General features: G+C 46.8%; 2 protein-coding genes across 5 annotated transcripts in view; both read left to right on the top strand.

Moving 5' to 3' along the window:
* LOC137426430 (AP-4 complex subunit sigma-1-like) overlaps positions 1–5,012 on the top strand; it is a 41,057-nt gene extending 36,045 nt beyond the window's left edge. Inside the window, exons 4-5 of one of the 4 annotated variants that reach the window (XR_013623692.1) lie at positions 4,357–4,493; positions 4,845–5,012. Coding sequence is in view for 3 of the 4 variants with exons in the window: in XM_068114966.2 (XP_067971067.1) it covers positions 3,418–3,549 (132 nt within the window). In the remaining variant the exon portion in view is untranslated. The other 3 variants (XM_078779447.1, XM_068114966.2, XM_078779448.1) reach the window with 3 other exon arrangements.
* LOC144892464 (ribitol 5-phosphate transferase FKRP-like) overlaps positions 4,357–19,673 on the top strand; it is a 55,362-nt gene continuing 40,045 nt past the window's right edge. The window contains 1 exon segment of the mRNA XM_078779446.1: positions 4,357–4,493. Coding sequence (XP_078635572.1) covers positions 4,401–4,493 — 93 coding nt within the window. The 5' untranslated portion in view covers positions 4,357–4,400.

Here is a 19,673-nt window from a genome sequence, read left to right on the forward strand (position 1 = left end):
CCGCCTGAGAGGCGTAGCTTTTGTGTGTTGAACTTTACTTATAAATTGCCGCCCGTTCGATCGGCTGATTCAGTGCTTTGGAGTTCGTTTGAGTGAGCTGGGAATAAATAGCTCAGTGAAACTTCATTCCTGGCGTCGTCCATTTTGTCCGGTTTTATCGTGCGAGCACAGCTGCCACACCATCGTGTTTCAAATCGTGATTAGTGATATCAACTGTACGCTTTTCTTTAGGAAAAAAAATGGAATGATTTTGTACGGTACCTCTTCTTCAGCTTAGAACTTCAGGATACACGACATTGCTGATAAAAGTTCCTTTTCTCTCTTTGAAGTTCTTGGCAAACATTTTGATATTGTCACTGCTGCCAACGCGACGCCATGGCATTATTCATAACATTCATTCATCGAATGATTATTAAACATTATTCTTACGTTCATTAAACGTTCATTAAACGTTCATTAAACGATTACGAAAATAAAAACGAAAAAGCATTACGAAATTACGTTCACACTGTCACATCAAACACTACCGTGAACACAAAAGTCACAAACATCGTCACAAACGTTACGTTACGTAATTCAAACCGTGAACACATCGAATATTGGAGAGCCCATTGCGCAAACGATTTGTTTTCTCTGGTACGTGTTACTGGGCGGGTACGTTGCTAGTAATTATAATGAGGCGTCAGGGGCGACCTTTTGAACTTTTCATATTTAGCGGGGAACCCCCGGGGATGGAGGCAGAGCCAGAAGTTTTCCGTGACAAATTTTTTTTCAGCAGTTTTTTTATCCAGCCCAGCGGCCCATTTTTTACCCAGCGGTCCCAGCCCACCGGGCATTGCCCAAATGCCCTATGGCCAGTCCGCCCATGCCCCTGTCTGTGTCTGTTGTTTATCTGTGAGCTGGGTATCTCAAAAAAGTTGTGGACGGATTCAGATGAAATTTGGTGGACAGGTTGGGTGTGTAACAAGGACGAAATGATTAGATTTTGGTGAAGAGGCAAATCTGGATGTAGATATAGATACGATAAATTGAATAGACCTGTGTAATATGAAATGTAGATATAGATATGAGAATTCATCATTGAGAGAAGGGGAGGGAGTGGAGGGGGGTGGGGGAATTGGAGGAGAGACAGAGGGGTAGGGAAGAGGGAGAGGGGTAGGGAAGAGGGAGAGGGGTTATAGAGAGAGAGGGGCAACGGTGGGGAGAGGGGCAACGGTGGGGAGAGGGGGAAGGGTGGGGAGAGGGGGTAGGGGTGGGGGGAGGGGCAGGGTTGGAGAGGGGGAGGGGTGGGGAAAGGGAGAGGGGTGGGGAGAGGGAGAGGGGCAACGGTGGGGAGGGAGGGGCAGGGGTGGGGAGAGAGAGAGGGGCAACGGTGGGGAGAGGGGGAAGGGCAGGGTTGGAGAGGGGGAGGGGTGGGGAGAGAGAGAAGGGCAGGGTTGGAGAGGGGGAGGGGTGGGGAGAGAGAGAGGGGCAGGGTTGGAGAGGGGGAGGGGTGGGGAGAGGGAGAGGGGTGGGGAGAGGGAGAGGGGCAACGGTGGGGAGGGAGGGGCAGGGGTGGGGAGAGAGAGAGGGGCAACGGTGGGAGAGGGGGAAGGGTGGGGAGAGGGGGTAGGGGTGGGGGGAGGGGCAGGGTTGGAGAGGGGGAGGGGTGGGGAGGGAGGGGCAGGGGTGGGGAGAGGGAGAGGGGCAGGGGTGGGGAGAGGGGCAGGGGTGGGGAGAGGGGCAGGGGTGGGGGGAGAGGGACAGGGGTGGGGAGAGAGGGGCAGGGGTGGGGAGAGAGGGGCAGGGGTGGGGAGAGAGGGGCAGGGGTGGGGAGAGAGGGAGAGGGGTGGGGAGAGAGGGAGAGGGGTGAGGAGAGAGGGAGAGGGGTGAGGGAGAAAGAGGTGGGGGAAAGAGAAAGAGAGAGAGCAAGGATGGTTAGGGGGTGGGTTAGCAAAGAGAACGTGTTGAAAGTGTATAAAGTTTCACTTATGGGATGTGGGTGTGTAGGGGATGCCTAACGTGAAATGACCACTACTTTGCAGGATTTGGATGCTAATTTGGAAATGCTATCAAGCCACAAAACCCTTGGAGAAGCATATTTAAACAGGCAGAGAGAGATAGGGCAACATAGGTCAAGTTTCTTTTGTTTTTTTTCCTTTTCTATTTATGCCTTTTAACATGCTGACACACTTTAGTTGTCACACAAATCCTTTTGGAAACTAGGTCGCACTGACCTATCCTGATCCGATTTTCCTTAGTATTTTCATCCCTGTTCTTACCTTCAAATGTGTTCTGTTCTAGAAGAATAAAAATTTTAAAAAACCACCTTTAGAGGCCATTTTTCCCCGCCAAGCGGGGGTTGGCCTTTTTCGGGGACCGTGGTTGTTGTTGTTTTTCGGTCCCCTTTTTGAAGCAATGTTTTACGGCCGGATGCCCTTCCTGCCGCCAACCGTTTTTGTCGCCTTTTACGACAAACAGGGAATTACCAGTGAACTGGTACTCAATTAGCCGACCTCGGAAGGATGACAGGCTGAGTCAACCCCCCTGGCGTTAATTCAGCGATCGACCGGGATTCGAACCCAGGATCCTAGGATCCTATGCCGGCACCCTAGCCGCCAGCCCAACACCAGGGCTTGTTCTAGAAGTGTTCTAGAAGAATGAATGAGTGAATGATCGTTTTAAGGCCATTTTCCCCGCTAGAGCAGGGGTTACCCATCACCCATTCCAATCTGTTCTAGAAGCCTTTGTGCAAACTAGATCACACTGACCTAAGTAAAGCTGGATCTATTTGACCCATTTCCTTAATTAGGTCACTGACGTCATTTGACCTACTTAGCCCTATTATTGTCTGCTCCTTTAACGTGTTGATACAACTTGGTGTTTGTCGGAATGAATTAGTCATTGTCCCCTGCCCCTCCAACAAGGTCGGTCATTCAACAAGATCCAAGGGTCATTGAAATGAGCTCGGTCAGACTGACCGATCATTCGTCCATGTACTTTGCACGCGATATTTCAAAAAGCATTGAACATTTAGCTTTTGTATTGCAGATATCTATTCCTCATGACATTATCTCAACCTGATTAGATCACAGCTGTGATTGGTTGAATTATGTTGCCAGGGCAACCATCTTGGTAACTTGGCTTGTATTTGTGATATTTCAAAACCCATTCAAGATTTAGCTTTCATATTACACAGGTCTATTAATGCCACCCAAAAGGCGGGGGGCGTAGAGTATCAGCTCATTGTACTTCAAATAGAAACACCTTGTAGATACTGTATTAATAATATGTTGTTGTCGTTGTCATCACCCATTCCAATTAGTATGCTTTGCAAGTTGGCCAGAAATTGGTACTTCGTTCTAGTACTAGGAGGTGGTATGTAAAAAAAAAAAATACATTCATGGTGTCTGGTGCAGTTCTTGACATGATCCAAAGATATTATTCCACTTGGATAAAGTGCACGTGATCCTGGAGGAAACGGTGATGGGTGGCCAAGTGCTGGAAACGAACAATGCACGCATCCTCTCATTATTGCACCAGATGGATCAAACCTCGAGAGAGAAGTGACATGCGTAAAACACACCAACATCTGACATTCTGCACATGCGTCAGAAATGCCTAAATTACTATCAGTTGAAAGTTAAAAATACAAATTATTATCCTGTGCTATAAAAATTGGACACGATGTCCAGTGAAATCTACAAAGTGAGTCAAGATCTCTAATTTCTTGACATTTGAAAGTCTTACTTTCTCCATCGCAGTATAATATCTCAATTTTCTTTCATACGTTATTGTGCGATCGTCTCAACACCGTTAAGTAGTGAAGGAATTGTGCTCGTAATGTTATATTCCACATGACTCTTCCCCAATTTTTTTTCTGCTATAAAGGTCAATCCTTGAAGAAATGTTTTTTGTTTTTTTTAAATTGGTATGCTCTGAGAAAGTGGTGATTTCTGGAGTGGCCTGAGACTATTACAAGCGTGAGGCTGTCCAGATTGCAATGGATTCTGTTCATTGCCATTGCTGTAAACCTTGCTGTAATGTATTCTATAAGTGGAAAGCACAATAAGGATGGCCATGCTGGAACTCTAGGTGCATGGTTTCCATACTGCGGCCCATCTAAGACTGTTATTGGAACTACTCTTGTGTTGCGTGAATTTGAAGACTTTGCCAATGGTGTACCAGACACTGCGGCTTCCTTCCTTCGTGCTCGTCCTGGAGGCTCTGTGCTTGTGGTCTCGGATAAACTTCCGTACCCACCTTTGCGACTTCCCCAGCCTGGCACTTCTCTTTCATGTCTAGATGGCTTACCTGGCACGTCTAGCTGCCAATCATGGCCAGAACTGCTGTTGACCTCTGCATTTGTGCTGCTAGCTCCAGATGGAGTGCACGTCACCGCAGCTGCACAGCTGGAATAGATGGAGCAGATGCTACAACACTTAGGTGGAAGAGTGTTTGCTGTGGCTGCTCCTGTCTTATCTGAGCGGCCAGGACACTGCATACACCTTAAGGTCAGTCCTCGTATTTTTGGCTTTGCTTTGGCAATCTCATGATTTCCCCTCTCCCCCCACCCCCCCCCCCCCCCCCACTCCACCCCACCCATGCCACTTTGCCAGTAGGCCCCTATGTCTCCCATACATCTTTTGTCACCTCTCTTCTTTATTTTTTACTTGTACACCGTCCCTTTCCTTCTGTGATGCTCTTGTCCCTGTCATCCTTCCTTGCTGATACATTGACCCCTCCCTGCCCCCCCCCCCTCATTTTGCTTGCTTATGAACCTCAACTCTCACTTTTTTTTTTGGTAATATGCCTCTGTAATTCTTCCTTGTTTATCCATTGTCTGAATTTTTCCTTCCTTATAGCCGGTGAAGCTGGTGTTGTGAATGAACGCGTACGTATTATGTTGAAAAGCCAGATTTTGCTGAATCCTTTGAGAATTTCGAAGCTTTGACGCACCAAATCGCTCCATGGAGGCCGGCATCTTGCGGATGCGGAAGTATGCATAAAAAATTGCGAAAAAGTTCAATCGGGTGTTTGTTTCACCCGTCTTTTTTTGATTCACAATCTTATGCACCTCTAATTTGTAATTAAAATACTTTAAGACCAACCTCGTTCCCGGGCCCGCACGGGCGGGTCCTGGTTATCTTCAGCGAAAATCGTCACCCAACACCGGAACCAATGAGATTCGAGCATTTGAAAGCATATTTCAAAAAAGCTTATCACACGTTTCAGAGGCTGAAAACGGCATCAAATATTCTAAAATTGACGAAGAATTATTTTTTAGAAATCTCTGGCCGTAGGGGATAGTTTTTCACAGCCGGAAATATCCGAAGTTGAGACGGAATTCACCGAATTAATCAAGAAGGAAATTTTATGAATTTTAATCTCATCCAGAATGCAAATGATGTCATTTTGAACGAGGTACGGTACCTACTACACCTACCTACTACCAACTACCTAACCTACTGATGCCATAGTGATGGGTAAAATAGTGGCAAGAGGCTTTGGCTTCACCGGCTCATTGCGGCTTTGCAGTAGGGTACAAGTATATACTCCCTTTATCTATTTCTAGATCTACCCCCAATAATCCAATATTTCTTATATACACAAAGAATTAAGTTAAGCACCCCCCCCCGTTTTTTTACAACCTCGCACATTACAAGTTTGTTGTCGTCAAAACAGTGTAATATACCCATGATATTGCTATATTTTCTGGAGAAGTGATATTATGGTCACATAAAAACATAACAATCATGCCGTTTTCAATATTTTATTCTGAATAATTTAAGGTGAAATTTTTTGGGAATTTTAGGCATATTTTCACCTCAATTTAAGTATGGAGCTATAGGTCCATCACGGACAGTGTGGATGACGTTTATGTTTTCTAACGTACAGTCATTGTTCTGAGAAGACCTCTAGCGATCTTTGCGTCAATAACGTGTGTAGGACCCACGTGATCGGATCACTGACTCAACCCTACGTCTCATAGACCCTGTAAGCCGTCGTATGCGTTGCTGTGGCAGGTTGAACCCCCTCGAGCACGTTTGGGACATGTTGGGACGACAAATTGCGAAGATGGTCCCTCCAATAGCCAATCTGGATGAATTGGAACGTGCATTACATCGGGAATGGAACAACCTGCCACAGCAACGCATACGACGGCTTACAGGGTCTATGAGACGTAGGGTTGAGTCAGTGATCCGATCACGTGGGTCCTACACACGTTATTGACGCAAAGATCGCTAGAGGTCTTCTCAGAACAATGACTGTACGTTAGAAAACATAAACGTCATCCACACTGTCCGTGATGGACCTATAGCTCCATACTTAAATTGAGGTGAAAATATGCCTAAAATTCCCAAAAAATTTCACCTTAAATTATTCAGAATAAAATATTGAAAACGGCATGGTTGTTATGTTTTTATGTGACCATAATATCACTTCTCCAGAAAATATAGCAATATCATGGGTATATTACACTGTTTTGACGACAACAAACTTGTAATGTGCGAGGTTGTAAAAAAACGGGGGGGGGTGCTTAACTTAATTCTTTGTGTATATATGCACCCTTTTCACCTTAATTTTTACGGCGTATCCCATCGGGCAGAGCCGTCTAGAACCGTGTTTGTCCGTATGTACTATGTATGTATGTATGTATGTATGCATGTATGTCCCCTCAAACGTATACCAATCAGAGCTGAGAATATGGTCACATGACAGGGTGATGTGATTACGTCTGATGTCATTACGGTGGTGCTGCAGCTGACTCTCCATGCACCGCCATTTTGATTTATATGCCGAACATATCGTCGAACCTGTCATATATCACAATCTCCATGCTCTACCTTACGTTTTTCATTCAGTGAAACACAAACAAACCGATTGTTAAAATGACCATCAAATATCGAAAGCATCGGTGTTACGGCTCTTCCAACGACACGTATGTATAGGCCTTAGGCGTTATGACTCACCGTCCGCTTCGGACAAATTAAATCCAAGTTTCTTCATACAGTGGTATCGTTTCGGTAGTATCGTTTTCGTAATAATAATAATATTATAGTAAATATAACCATAACACTTTAATCCCAATGTCATGAATGGAAAGTTAATGGATTGAAGTAAGGAATTCACCTTGGTTTTTAAACAATAATATAATTTTCGTAATAATAACATAACGTTCTTATTATAGTAAATCTAATCATAACACTAATCCCTTAGTAGTGACTGCAACGATACTGGAGGTTAAATATTTATCCTATATATATATTAAAGTAGCGGAAGTTTTGTGTCCGGCCTTCATGCTACGTCATAATACCTATATGATGTCATTACGGCCGACGTAAACACCCGCTCACTTTGAGAGTGGCAGGAAAGGTCATTCCTCTTTGGGGTAGATAGATTACAGTCTCTCTGTGATCGGGTCTCAAGAACATTGGGTGTGTGTTCATTTACCAAGGTTCTTGTGGAGAGATCGGCAAGTGGCTTAAGCATTTGAGCAAGCACTCCATTCAAAACCCTTAAGGAACGGCTGGCTTGGCAAGCACTAGCTAGCTGCTTGGTAAATGAGCACACCCTCCTACCCTTGTGGGGTATATAAATTACAGTAGATCTTTGCTCAGTTCTGTAAGTAGAACATACCTCATGGATGTCGGGATTCCTCCAAATTTATTTATTTAATGTTATAAACAGCATTAGTGACTGTTTGAAAAGCTAATCATGTGTGTTTGTGGTTTATAATATTTTACAAGCCCGGCTACGCCACTGTTAGATTTTTGGTCTTGTTGTTTTAAAAACAGAGTTTATGTTCATGAACGAGTGAGGTGACAGGGAAAACAGGCAGCATACTGACAGTGGGGCAGTGAAATATTAGGTGGGTGATACAAGCAATGGAATAAACAAGAAGACGTCATGCGTAGCACGATACTTGCAAAATACGCCCCCCCCCCTCCCTCCACAAGAAAAAAAATTCCATTGATACAGCAAATTGTCCATTTCATCAAGAATTCAGTGACCAGATATGCAAGTCCTTTTAAAATTTCAAGTCAATTGGATGAGAATTGAGGATTTTAGAAATTTGGCCTATGTTGACCTCAAAGATACTTAGTGGTTGAATTCAGTGACCAGATATGCAAGTCTTCTTCAAATTTCAAGTCAATTGGATGAAAATTGAGGATTTTAGAAATTTGGCCTATGTTGACCATTTGGCCTATGTTGACCTCAAAGATACTTAGTGGTTGAATTCAGTGACCAGATATGCAAGTCTTCTTCAAATTTCAAGTCAATTGGATGAAAATTGAGGATTTTAGAAATTTGGCCTATGTTGACCATTTGGCCTATGTTGACCTCAAAGATACTTAGTGGTTGAATTCAGTGACCAGATATGCAAGTCTTCTTCAAATTTCAAGTCAATTGGATGAGAATTGAGGATTTTAGAAATTTGGCCTATGTTGACCATTTGGCCTATGTTGACCTCAAAGATACTTAGTGGTTGAATTCAGTGACCAGATATGCAAGTCTTCTTCAAATTTCAAGTCAATTGGATGAAAATTGAGGATTTTAGAAATTTGGCCTATGTTGACCATTTAGCCTATGTTGACCTCAAAAATACTTGGTGGTTGAATTCAGTGACCAGATATGCAAGTGGTCTTCAAATTTCAAGTCAATCGGATGAAAATTGAGGATTTTAGAAATTTAGCAATGTTGGTGACCTTTGGCCTATGTTGACCTTTTGACCTATTGACCCCAAAAACAATAGGCTTCTGGCATTTGACCAACTCTACCATTTGGTGAAGTTTGGTTGAAAATTGTGACCTGTAGGCCGGTGACAAACAAACAGACAAGCAAACAAACAAACAGACAGAACCACAAACACAACCGACCAATATACTTGAAAAATCTTCGATTTTGCAGGTAATAAACAGAAAACGAGGTGAGGAGTGGATGAAACTCAGCAATCTGCAAGTAAGTAAGAAGGATGGTGCTGTAATACTTGCTTAAAGCCCTGGAGGGAAGGTTAGGATTGAACCATTTCTGGTTTGCAAACGGGAGAAAAGATGAACAGATGAGTGGAGGTGGGCCCGGGTTTTGTGAGATAACCAGGAAGAGATTGCTGGTAGAGCTGGGGATAATTGAGAGCTGAGACTGAAGAGGGTGCAAGACCAGTGGAGAGGTGCTCGAAAAAGAGGCCTACAACCTCTCCCTATAAGGGGGGAGGTGTGATGGAGGAGCTTGTGTTGTGCTTGTGCTTTAATGCAGGAGATGCCCACATTGTCGAGAGCTTTAATTCCACAGAATCCTTCCTCAAGAGGCAGTTGTGACGGGGGAGCATCAGCCCATAGGGAGGAACATTATTCCAATGAGCTATGGACAAAGGCTTTGTACGATGTTGAATAGTTCTGTTTTTTGTTTTTTTTCCCCAAGGATTGACTTGGAACAACAGACAGTGCCTAATCTGTGACTGGCTTTGGAGGCCAACTTTGCTAGAGGGTCAGAACAGGAAATGGCTTAGCTGATGTTTCAAGCGTAAAAGTTCACGATGCTTCACCAGCTCCAGTGGTTAACCTCTTCCAGTGGCTTGCTGTGGAAACGGATGGATAAATTTGATGATTCTTCTGGAGCAACAGTGTGAGACCGAGTGATTTGCCAAGGTTGAAAGACGCGTTCCATTTGTCAGAACAGCATCTAATTTCATTCCAAATGAGCAGAGTGCCGCAGTGAATTTGTCACACTCGTATCGAGATGAATCCCCATCTTTGAGATAGGTAGATAGTGGGGATTCAGCTGTTTGGAACATGGAAACCACGACGGTGTTGGTGCTGATAAAATCTAAAATAATAAAAGGCAATGTGTGTCGGTGTATCAGTGCGTCTCCTCCATAACTCCAAAACCATGAAAACTAGTGGTCCCAAACTTTGCATTTACATTAAGGGAACACGAAGGAAGTGCATGAATGAAAACTGGATGTTTGGGTAAATGATTGTACTCACTCATTTTTTGAAGATGATTAATGGGAGTGCACTCTACATGCTGCTTTTGCAAGCCAAGGCGATACAGGAGACCGCGCTTTGTTTATATTTTTTACGTACATTACCCGATGGCCTCACACCCTCATTTTAACTCACCTTTTCCTCCCTCCTTTCTCTCCCCCTCCCCTTCTCTGTCTCCCCCTCTGTTAATATTCCTGTCAACGAAGCGACGTTGCCTTGCCCAGCAATGCCGGGTACCTTTGCTCGTTACAAATAAGACAGTTATGCATTAAGATGAATACAGAAAAGAAGTTCAAAAGATACAAAATGGACCTTTGCATAGCTAGGAGAAGCAGGAAGGAAGGAGAGGGGAGGTTCGCAACTACAAGAAAGCAACGGAAGGGCAGGCATAAGTCGGGACGGAGCATGGGCGAATGATGTTTGATGGATCTGCTTTTTTGTCGAGTGCTGCAGTAAACGGTTATCATGAGCGTGATTGCACTCACAGCTGACACTCACAACTAGTGGAGGAAAGGCAGGATAGGTGCCACAGCCAAGCCAAGTGCCAAGATACAAGGTGCCACAGCCAAGCCAAGTGCCAAGTGCCAAGATTTGTTCTTGGCCAAGACAGCCAAGTGCCAAGATATACCTCAAGAGATCATTTTACCCTTTGGAAAAAGGCTTATGGGTGGTCACTGAAGCAAATTTGGTTTTCAATGTTCCAGAGTTTGAATCAAGTGTGCATAAAGCTTCAGATGGTGGGAATTGACTGTTATGAAACATTGTTTTTGCAGCCATAAAAATAAGTTGCCAGAAGTCTCCACCTGTTTGTTTTTTAGGCGTTTTGTTTTCCTCAAGAGCAAAGCATGGTTAAATTGACAGTTTTAGTAGGAAGGGCATGGTTAAATTGACAGTTTTAGTAGGAAGGGCATGGTTAAATTGACAGTTTTAGTAGGAAGGGCATGGTTAAATTGACAGTTTTAGTAGGAAGGGCATGGTTAAATTGACAGTTTTAATAGGAAGGGCATGGTTAAATTGACAGTTTTAGTAGGATGGGCATGGTTAAATTGACAGTTTTAGTAGGAAGGGCATGGTTAAATTGACAGTTTTAGTAGGAAGGGCATGGTTAAATTGACAGTTTTAGTAGGAAGGGCATGGTTAAATTGACAGTTTTAGTAGGAAGGGCATGGTTAAATTGACAGTTTTAGTAGGAAGGGCATGGTTAAATTGACAGTTTTAGTAGGAAGGGCATGGTTAAATTGACAGTTTTAGTAGGAAGGGCATGGTTAAATTGACAGTTTTAGTAGGAAGGGCATGGTTAAATTGACAGTCTGGCAGCAGGCCAGCAATTGAAATCACCAGTAAGAGAATAAATACAGAGAGACCAGAGAGAGGATATATATATATTGTTGCGGAACCCAACGTCGGCCTCTGTACCCCTTATCGAGGGGGGATTAATCCCCTCGTCTATAACTGACCGACGTGGTCCCGAAGTTGCACAGCTACCCCCGAAGAGGCAGGTGCACAACCTCGTTCGTACCGCGGACAGATGTTAATTGCCGAGCGGTTTAGCAACCGCGGCACGAACCATTAACAAGCGACTAGACCCGATTCCTAAACGTTGGCCAAATCGTGCCACAGGTATTCAATGAGGGAAAAGACAAGGACGAAACGGATGTAAAGGAAAGAAGAACAAAGGTAGGAAATACAAATATGATTTATTACTAATATGTACACAATTAAAGAAACCAAGGAGAAGGAAGGATAATAAAATAAATACAGAAGGATGGAAGAACCAGAAGGACACAGTGCAAATATTAGCTTACCTACTGCAGTCTTACTTAAACCCAGGGATGAGACAAAAGACAGACTACAAGCACACTTACACGGGGGATGATGACAGGAATGGCAGGAGGTGGATGGCTGGAGGGAGAGGAAGGTTCAGCTGGAACCGGAGCACGGTCGGGCCGGGAGTGAGCAGCCGCCGCTCTTTCTCGATCGGCGCGTTCAGCAGCCGCCGTTCCTTCGTGGCCACGGTCGAAACTGCCGTCAAAGCCCCGAAGCTGCGGTCGTTCAAAGCTGCGATGGTTCCAAGGCTGCGTGGTGGATTCAAAGCTGCGTGGTGGAGTCAAAGCTCATCTCTCTTGTGGGGGGCGTTGCGTGACGGGTTCTCTCTCTGACGCATCTCTCGCAATCCTTCCCCACCCCCTTTTATAAGGCCCGTCGCGATCAAGCCGTGCCACGCCCGTGATGGTGTCTCACCAGCCCTGATTGGCTGATGGGGGCTTGCTGGGCTCCACCTTCTCATGACGAGTGGAGGGCAACGCCCTTCTTCCCCGAGACGGAGCACATGGCCAATGGCGGCAAATGCTGAAAACCGCCCAATGCAGTTGGCAACGGAGGCTTTGGGAATGGGGGCTTTGGGAATGGAAGGGAGCTACCTTATGTCATTTGGTGCAATGCAGTGTCAACTAGTGGGAACAGAGCCTTCAACTACATAGAATAAGGAGATAACTACTTAAGAGGGAAATCTATGATTTGCTACGTGATTGTATATGGAGTAACTAAGGAGGACGACCTTTGACCTTTACACACAACACGGAGGGTGATATTTACACACAAAAAAACACAATTTTCAAATCCACAACAATATATATATATATATATATATATATATATATATATATATATATACAGACTTGGCATTTAATATGGAATATTTTTTTTGTGGGGGTGAACTTACCTTTCAAGATGACTTAGAACCAAAAGTTCATTGAAATTATGTTGAAATTTTTCTAGATTTTGTTAATGTGACCTTTAAAAGAAACAAAAACCACATTTGACATTTCGAAGCAAATAAATTGATCCTTGAAAGTGATGTAAACTGATATCGAACTCAATTCACGGACAGTACTGTGTTAAACTTCTGTGCGTTTTCCTTAAGTATCTCTTTATTTTGCACATTAGCCCAATTTTTTTTAACAAAAACAAAAGTTAAATCACGACTGGGATTACGGACAGTAAAATTACAGTTCAGTACTTCGTGTAACCCCCACGAGCATTCAGGAGAGCATGTACACGTCGAGGCATGCTGTTCACGAGATTTGCCAAGGTTTGGACAGGAATCGCTTGCCATGCAGTGACAATAGCCTGCTGCAATTCACGCACAGAGGCAGGCTGCTGGTCCAAGTTGTCGATTTGACGCGTTAATTCTGCCCACAAGTTCTCCATCGGATTCATATCCGGGGACATGGCAGGCCACTCCATATGCTCTACACCACGGTCAACAAGAAAGTGTTGGATCATGCGAGCACGATGAGGCCGTGAATTGTCATCTTGGAAGACATAGTTTCCTCGAAAGGCTGCACGAACAAATGGAAGCAATGTTTCTTCCAGAATGGCCCTGTGCTTGAACTGGTTCAGGTTTCCATTCAGAACAACCAGGTCAGTTTTGCCCGCTGCATGAAAAGCAGCCCAAACGGTCACCCCACCACCTCCAGCTTGGACTCTTGGCACTCTACAATCTTCGTTGTAGGCTTCATGCACTTGTCTGCGCACTCGGACGTGGCCATATTGATGATAGACCAGAAATCTAGACTTGTCACTGAAGATCACGTGATTCCAGTGTCCTGGCTGCCATTGACGGTGCTCTCTGGCCCACTGCAATTGGCGCTGGCGGTGTTGTCTGGTCAGACGTGGCTTTCTCAGGGGACGCCTGGCACGATAGCCTGCTTGAACCAGTCGTTGGTTGACTAGCCTTCTGGACACAGGCACATTTGTCAGTTGCTGCCACTCTGCCCTAAGGCGATTAGCTGACTTGGTACGGCCATTGCGGACTAACCGGTGCAGCTGGCGATCATCCCTCCTTGTGGTTCTGCGGGGACGTCCTGACCTCGGTATTGGAGTAGGGACACCCCTCTGAGCATTTCGTTTCAGGATCTTTGACACCTGACCTTGAGTGATGCCATACTGCCGAGCAATAGCACACTGTTTCATGCCGGAATTTCGTAAAGCCACCACTAAATGACAAACAGCATTGTCGAGTTGACGGACCATCTCCAGGGGAAGCGGCAATAACTTTTGTAGACGTGCAGCAGTTGTTTTCCACTAATACAGAACGCAACAACCCTTATATACCCGATTGTGAAGCCAATCGTCAAATGTACCTGACCGTACATTTTGTCACGCCACCTGTGATATAATCCTGTTATTGACTTCTTGCTGCGACAGACAATCGGTGACATGGTTCTTTTGACAAAGAAATCACCAAAGCGTAAAAGAAACTCACCAGATTGATATACTGAGTTCAGAAAGTAAACCCAAGTCAAGAAAAAAAAAAAAGCCATATTAAATGCCAAGTCTGTGTATATATATATATATATATATATATATATATATATATATATATATATATATATATATATATATATATATATTGTTGCGGATCTCTCGAAGCCCGTCGACGTTCGGGGGGGAGGGGGGGGGGTTAAACCCCCTTTCCCCCTCGTGTCCACGAGGCCGAGCCGCCACTCCCATAGCGGGCGTGGGAAAGGATATCGGGTCGATTCCACACGTACCTTTGGTACCCACGCTGCCACGAGAACGGGGACTGAACATCGAATACGCCGAGCAGTTTGCGTATCACGTGACTCGTGCCATTACTTTTATTGAACCCAATTCGAGCGGTTTTATTCGTGCGATGCTAGGCCAATAGATGGAAAGGACGGGAACGATCAAATAGGAGAAAGAACACAGGTTTATTTATAAATGTACAATGATCCGGATAAAAGGGAAGGGACATAGAGCAGATGCTCAACAGTCTTAACTAAATCCCAGACACGGGCCCACTCACTCATGCTGGGGGAAAAGGAGGAAGAACAGTTCGCTCTCCAAACGCGCCTTGACGCCGGTCGCTCCCGGACAGCTCACCCGGCGTGGTCCTCCGATGTTCACGGCATGTATGCTGGAAGCGCAGGCAAGGAGGTCGCGCGTCTGTGGCCCGGAATGGATCGTCTCCACAAGCGCGATTAATACAGCCGCAGAGCGCAGGGCACGGGGAGAGTTCGTGTGCAGCGACTATAACAAGCAAGGCACTTTACTCGTGCTGCGACAATGTCTCTTTCTCACTGCGCTCACAACGGTGTCAAACCACGAACTCGGGCATGAACAAGCTCTGTCTCTCTCTCGCTCTTGTCTGACACTCCGACTCTTACCTCTGCTGCGGGGGCTCGGGGCAGGGTCTTATATGGCCCCTCCCTAGCCTTACCCGAATGTTCCAAGCCCCTCCCCTCGCTGCCGTTGTGAGCCACTCCCCTTGGGCTCCGATTGGCTGCTCGCGGCTTACCGGCCACTCCCCCCTGCAGCTCCTCCCTTCGGGCCTTGCCAGACTTGTTCCAGGCCTAGCACTTGGTATTTCAGCTCAAAGAACACCTAACTCACTGGCCTGCTCAACGCAAACTACGAGGGGGGTTATCTTTATTCACAAAACCGTAACAATATATATATATATATATATATGCACTAGTGGGGTCACCCGTGGAGGATGGGGGAATCATTGGTAAGGTAAGGATGGGGGAAGATCATCGGTAAGGATGGGGGAATGACACGAGCATGGGGCACTGCCTGCTTGAAGCCCTGGAGGTAAGTGTAGTGGAAGATCAATCAATTCCACAACTTTGTCCCGTAGGTAGGTTTAATGACAATCTGATCTCTGGCAACATCCTGTAGAATACAATCATGCATTACATATATGAGGATCATGGCATCATATAGGAAGGATCAATAATGTCAGTCAATGCAAGCGAGCCTAGATTATCTGCATATACGCACCATCCGAGTCTACATGTCATCTATCTATAATTCCAGTAATCTCTGTATGTGTGTTTGTTTGTTTGTTTGTTTGTTTGTCTGTGACCGCTGTTTCTCGACAACCACGGGTCCGATATACTTTAAACTTGCCAGGTATATTGCTGGGGACCCGAGGATGTGCCTTTTCAAGGTTTCATATTAATCGGACAATTACTTACCGAGCTATGTCCAAAAAACGATTCAACCAATCAGAGAGCAGCGAGCTATCGCGTGTGCCGAACGTGGCGAACACACTCTGCCTCGGACGGCACATTTGAGAGCGTATTCATTTATTTCACGTTGGCAAACTATGTTGGCGTTAAACTATGTTTTAAAACTAATTAAAACTACTATCTATAATTCCACGGGTCCGATAAAAAACACCGTACTCGCAAGCCGTTCGCTTTGGACCAAACCATTTCATGTAAATAGAGGGGGGGGGATTGTCACCGTACTCGCAAGCCGTTCGCTTTGGACCAAACCATTTCATGTAAATAGAGGGGGGGGGATATAATTTTATATATATATATAGTACGGGCATGCCCTAGTAGATTAAATGTCACAGGAGTGGCCCGGAGCCACAGTCGTCCGAGTTCCTAGAGACGCCTCTCAGTGGTTCAAGCGAGCATCACACCTGGGTTCAACTTGGATACATTTTCATTACATTCTCCCCGCCGTTAGAACTACACTGCCTCTAGGCAGGAATCAAGCATGCGACAGCATTAGCAGAGTAGCGATGTCAGTCTATGTCAGTCGGTCCATCCGTAGCGGTCAGGGTGGCGAATTGCCCTGCCAGCACGGGTCCGGAAACTACCGGGTACTACATCCCCAAGCCCGGAGTCCCCCGCATCGGAGTAGCCGCTGGAGGCAGGCGTCGGAGGGGGCACCACAGTGCCTTCAGGCAGGGGTGTATTTGGCGACGGGAGGGACGGCAGATGCTCCATAGGCGGAGCCCCGGGAGAGTCCATAGACTCGTAAATCGGTTCGTCGATGTCCCCGTAAGGGTCGATGGCCCCGCAAGGGGCAAGATGGCGTACGGAGACAGTAGACTCGCGTCCATCTCCCATCATCACGCGAGCATGCTCGGGATTAGCCTGGAGTACCTGCACCTTATCCACTAGGGGTTCGTACTTGCTCGTGCGAACTGCGCATTTGAGGTAGGCCGGCCCCGGCTCAGCGAGCCAACTAGGTAAAGATCGGATACTACCCGAGCTCCTTGGGTGATGAAACATCCGTTCGTGAGGAGTCTGGTTGGTGGCCATACATAGTAAAGCCCTGATTGAGTTCAGCGCCGCAGGTAATGACCAAGCCCATTTATCGAGGCCCCGGCCGAGGGTCCTAAGGCTTAGCGTGACGGCCCTCCATATAATCCCATTAAAGCGTTCGACCTGCCCATTCGCCTGTGGTCTATACGGGGTGGTATAGCTAGAAGCGACATTATGCTGAAGTAAGAAGCTCCTCACTTCCTGGGACAGGAACACCGCACTTCGATCAGTATGCACGTAGGCCGGATTCCCAAACATTGAAAACAAGTTCTGCAGGCACCGTATAACTGTGGCGGCCGTCATATCTGCGCACGTGAAAGCGAAAGGGAAGCGCGAGTACTCATCAACGATAGTGAGCAGATAACGAGAGTTACTCGACACCGGCAGCGACCCTTTGAAATCCATCGCCAATCGCTCCCACGGTCTAGTAGCCCTGACCAGCGTCCCCATGGGAGGGTTGAAAAACGCGGTTTGAGTTCCGCACATACAGCACAGTCGCGACAGACCCGGCGAACGTCCTCAACCGAGTACGGCAGATTACGACTACACACAAAATGAGCGAAACGCGCCACCCCAGGATGACACATAGTGTCGTGCAAAGCGCGCAGACCCTCCAAAGATATGAGACCCGCACACGTAGCCGGCCGCAATAAGGCGTCGGCAACCAGGTTATCCCTCCCCGGGCGATATTTGATGGTGTAGCAGAAGTCGGCGAGTTCGATACGCCAGCGAGTGATTTTCTCATTCTTAATGCGTTGAGCATGTAAGGTGTCGTACATAAACACAACGCTCTGTTGGTCCGTGATGATTTGGAAGCATCGTCCGAGCAAGTAGGGACGCCGAATCGACTCGACGATCGCGTACGCCTCCTTTTCGACAGACGAATGCCTCCGCTCCGCGGAGGTGAGAGTCCACGAAAAGAAAGCCACAGGGCGCCCCCCCCTGGGAGAGAGTCGCTGCTATCGCATGATCCGAGGCATCACTTTCCAAAACGAAAGATTTGTTCTCGTCAATCGTCGCCACAGCAGCCCCAGCGATGTCGGACTGAAGGCCCCGAAAAGCAGCCATGGCGGCAGGGCTCATGGGGAACGCTTCGCAGGCCACAAGTGGGCAGAGTTTCGCGGAGAAATTTTGCACCCACTTAGAATAATGGGCGAACAGCCCGAGAGCACGCTTCAGCGAAGCTCGATCGCAGGGCGGGGCCATATCGAGAAAGGGTCGCAGACGCTCCTTATCTGGAGCAACAGAGCCATGGGTCACGGTGTACCCCAGAAGATCTATCGTGCGCACGGAGTAACGACACTTTGCCTCATTCATGGTTCGGCGATACCTCTGCGCGACCTCGAGGAAGAGTTTCAGATTTGCATCATGATGCCCCTGGTCATGCCCGCAAACCGTAAGATTGTCCAGATATACAAAGATGTCGGTCAAGTTCTCCTTAGCGATGAGGTCGTCCATAGCCCTCTGAAAACAAGAGACCCCGTTCGTGACCCCAAAAGGTAGCCGGGTGAACTGGTATAGCCTTTGACACGATTCAAACGCGGTATAGATGTGGTCGGCCCCGGAGATGGGGATTTGATGATACGCACTACGCAGATCGAGAGTGCTATAGACCGAGTACTGGGCCACCTGTTGAACCAGGGCGTCCATCCCCGGAAGGGGGTAGGCGTCCAGCTGTGTAAATCGATTAATCGTCTGCGAATAGTCGATTACCATGCGTTTGCGATGCGCCTCACTTCGTACCACCAAGACCTGGGCCCGCCACGGCGACCGACTCGGTTCTATGATACCTTCCTTTAAGAGCTGGGCCGTTTCTTCCGCAATGAATTGCGCGTCAGCTCGTGAGTAGCGCCGCAATTTTACCGCTACAGGTGTGCAGTCCGTGGTCATATTGGGGAACAGCGACAGCGGCTCAATTTCCATCCCTGCAAGAGCGCACACAGCAAGCGTATCAGTACCACCAAATTCCATTTCCAACCGTCCATGTCGCTTAAGAAAATCATGTCCTCGCAAAATATCGGCACATAATGCTGGTAAGACCATGAGATGCACATCTGGAAATATTCGTCCCTTTATCACAAGCTTCAATCGACATTCCCCTTTTGTGCTGAGCCTAAGCCCTTGAGAGGCCATAAAGATCCGACGTCTTGTCCCAAGGATCGGCCATCCATGTTTTTGCACCAGTCGATGATCGACATAACTATCTGTAGACCCCGTATTGATTAAAGCCCGAGCAAAAATTCCCTCGATCATAAGTGGGATAATGGCCTGAGCCAGGCCAGGTGTTCTGCAGGTATCGGGCCATCCGGGCGAGACGTTCGCGCCTCGCGTGTAGATCCAACACCAGCTAAAGTTCTCTGTTCGTTCGAGCAGCCTCCGGATGGCGCTCGTGTCACGCGCGGAGTCTCAAAGCCATCATGAGACGTTCGGATACCGGCCAAGGACGGTCGCTCCGCGTTCGGTCGTGCTTGCGCCATTTGTTTTGTCGGCCCGATGTATCTCACCAAGGTCGAGCGCGCAGCCAGGGGCCCACGAGGAGGTGCGACTCTCATCAAAGTTGGGTGAGGCGCCCCGCTCTGTGCTCGGCCCTTTTGCTCGGCGATAAGCACATTCA

Source organism: Myxine glutinosa, chromosome 5 (genome assembly GCF_964187855.1).
Source record: "Myxine glutinosa chromosome 5, kmMyxGlut1.1, whole genome shotgun sequence".
NCBI classification, from domain to species: domain Eukaryota; kingdom Metazoa; phylum Chordata; class Myxini; order Myxiniformes; family Myxinidae; genus Myxine; species Myxine glutinosa.